Source organism: Morone saxatilis, unplaced genomic scaffold (assembly GCF_004916995.1).
Source record: "Morone saxatilis isolate NCDOM2014 unplaced genomic scaffold, NCSU_SB_2.0 Contig23, whole genome shotgun sequence".
Lineage (NCBI taxonomy): Eukaryota > Metazoa > Chordata > Actinopteri > Moronidae > Morone > Morone saxatilis.
The window spans coordinates 14,565,955-14,567,911 of record NW_023339796.1 but is presented as its reverse complement, the minus strand read 5'-3'; the positions used below and the strand labels follow the sequence as shown (position 1 = coordinate 14,567,911).

Sequence of the window (1,957 nt, the reverse complement as noted above, 5' to 3'; positions counted from 1 at the left end):
AATCAGTAGATTAATCATAACAAAAAATAATCAGTAGATTAATCCATAATAAAAAATAATCATTAGTTGCAGTCCTGTAGAATAGTTAGCTCCACCTCAACCACGTACAACAGTAAAATGCTGCTCTCACATTAACGCATGAGTAACATAAGTAAATAATCTGAGTAATTCCTCCATCACTGGGCTGCATCCTGAACGCGCTGTTCGCCTGGTGTGACCCTCACCGACTACCGTACTATTACCACCGAGGAGTGTCACTGCCAAACCGGAGGAGTGTATATATATGTGTGTGTGTCCGGTGTGTGGCATGAAGGAGATATCCTGACCCTAGAAAATGACCACACACACTCTTTAAACTCCACTAAACAGCGAGGACAGCGGCGGTGAGTCGACGGTGCGGAGGAAACCGAGACTGCCTCTTACTGTCGGTGTGTCACTCCACTGTGATGGTGTCGGGTATGGCTCGGTCGTAGCGGACTGCTTCTTCTCGACCTGTGTTTTACTGCGTCAGTGAGCGTGATGCGTTTCAACGAGAAGGAGCTGGTGTCTCTGAGCCGCCAGCCCTCGGAGAAGGCAGCTGAGTTGGGGATGCGAGGACCGAAGAAAGGAGACGGTAACACGGGGGGTTTTATTACGTTTCACACATCGACTCCTACATATCACTTCCGTCTCGTGTTATTTGGGCAGCAGCCAGTGTTAACATCAGCCGTGGTGACAGCAGTCTGTCTGTGTTGTGAAGTTTTCATCTCGGTTCCTCTTTGCTGTCACACAGTTGTAAAGAAGAGGCTGGTGAAACTCGTCGTTAACTTCCTCTTCTATTTCCGGACAGATGAGGAAGAGGTCAGTTCAATCATCACCTGTCCATGATGCGTTTATTCTCACAGCCTGTATTCATTGTCTTACTTCATGATCAGTGTTGGGTTAGTTACTCAATAAAGGTCATTTATTACTCTTTTTACTCTTATTACTCCCTGCCAACAGTAATTAGTTACACTTACTAGTTATATGACTTTTATGCTGCTCTCCAAAATCACAATTAAAATCCAGTGGTGTTTGTTAAAATCAAAGTAAATCAGAATCAGAATCACTTCTATTGGCCAGGTATGTGTGCACATACAAGGAATCTGACTCCAGTTTTACTCTCAATGTACAAACACAGACTAACAGCATAAATAAACAGTACAAGTGCAACAACACATATACTTATATGTATCGTTATACATGTCTATAAACAAACATTTGTTTCCATCTTCCAAACTAGTTTCCTTCACGATTACAAAATGAATCCAAAGATGTGAAGACTGTTATATTATTACTAAAATGTATTAATAATTAGTTACACTACTAGTTACTGGGGAAATTGATATTATTACTAATAATGAGTTACTGCCCAACACTGCTTGTGATAAAGTGAAACTACATCCTGTAAAGTAAAGTGTTGAATCTAAATTGTGATTTATTTGTCAGCCAATTGGAGCTTTGCTGCTGGAGCAGTGTCGGGTGGAGAGAGAGGACAGCCAGACCTTCTCTGTTAGTGAGTTAAAGTATCCCAAGTTACATTTCACATTCACATTATTAACCTATACTTTGTCATTTGCTGACAATAGAGCAATATAGAAATATATGTACTTATATGTTCATATTACAGTTCCTAACATGTATTTTTATGTGTTTCTCTTTGTAGCATTTCTGGATGAAGCAGAGAGGAAGTATCTGTTTGAGTGTGAGTCTGAAGAGCAGTGTGGGGAGTGGATGGACGCCATTATCAAGGCCAGGTAGGGCCGACTTGTTTTCTTCCCATTTAGAGACACCAAGATCATATACATATGTTCGGTGACCTGGCAGTAACTGACATTTTACTGACAATTTGAAAGAAAATTAATTGATTGCAACTTTAATAAGTGATCATGTCAGTCAATTATCAAGTAAAAATGCCACAATTTAATATCGTTACTTT

The 1,957-nt window shown here is 40.4% G+C and overlaps 1 protein-coding gene across 1 annotated transcript in view; it reads left to right on the top strand.

The window, feature by feature from the left end:
• Positions 1-219: 219 nt before the first annotated feature.
• plekhj1 (pleckstrin homology domain containing, family J member 1) overlaps positions 220-1,957 on the top strand; it is a 4,679-nt gene continuing 2,941 nt past the window's right edge. Inside the window, exons 1-4 of the mRNA XM_035670808.1 lie at positions 220-613; positions 773-840; positions 1,468-1,534; positions 1,685-1,775. Coding sequence (XP_035526701.1) covers positions 520-613; positions 773-840; positions 1,468-1,534; positions 1,685-1,775 — 320 coding nt within the window. The 5' untranslated portion in view covers positions 220-519. The remainder of the gene's footprint in view (positions 614-772; positions 841-1,467; positions 1,535-1,684; positions 1,776-1,957) is intronic.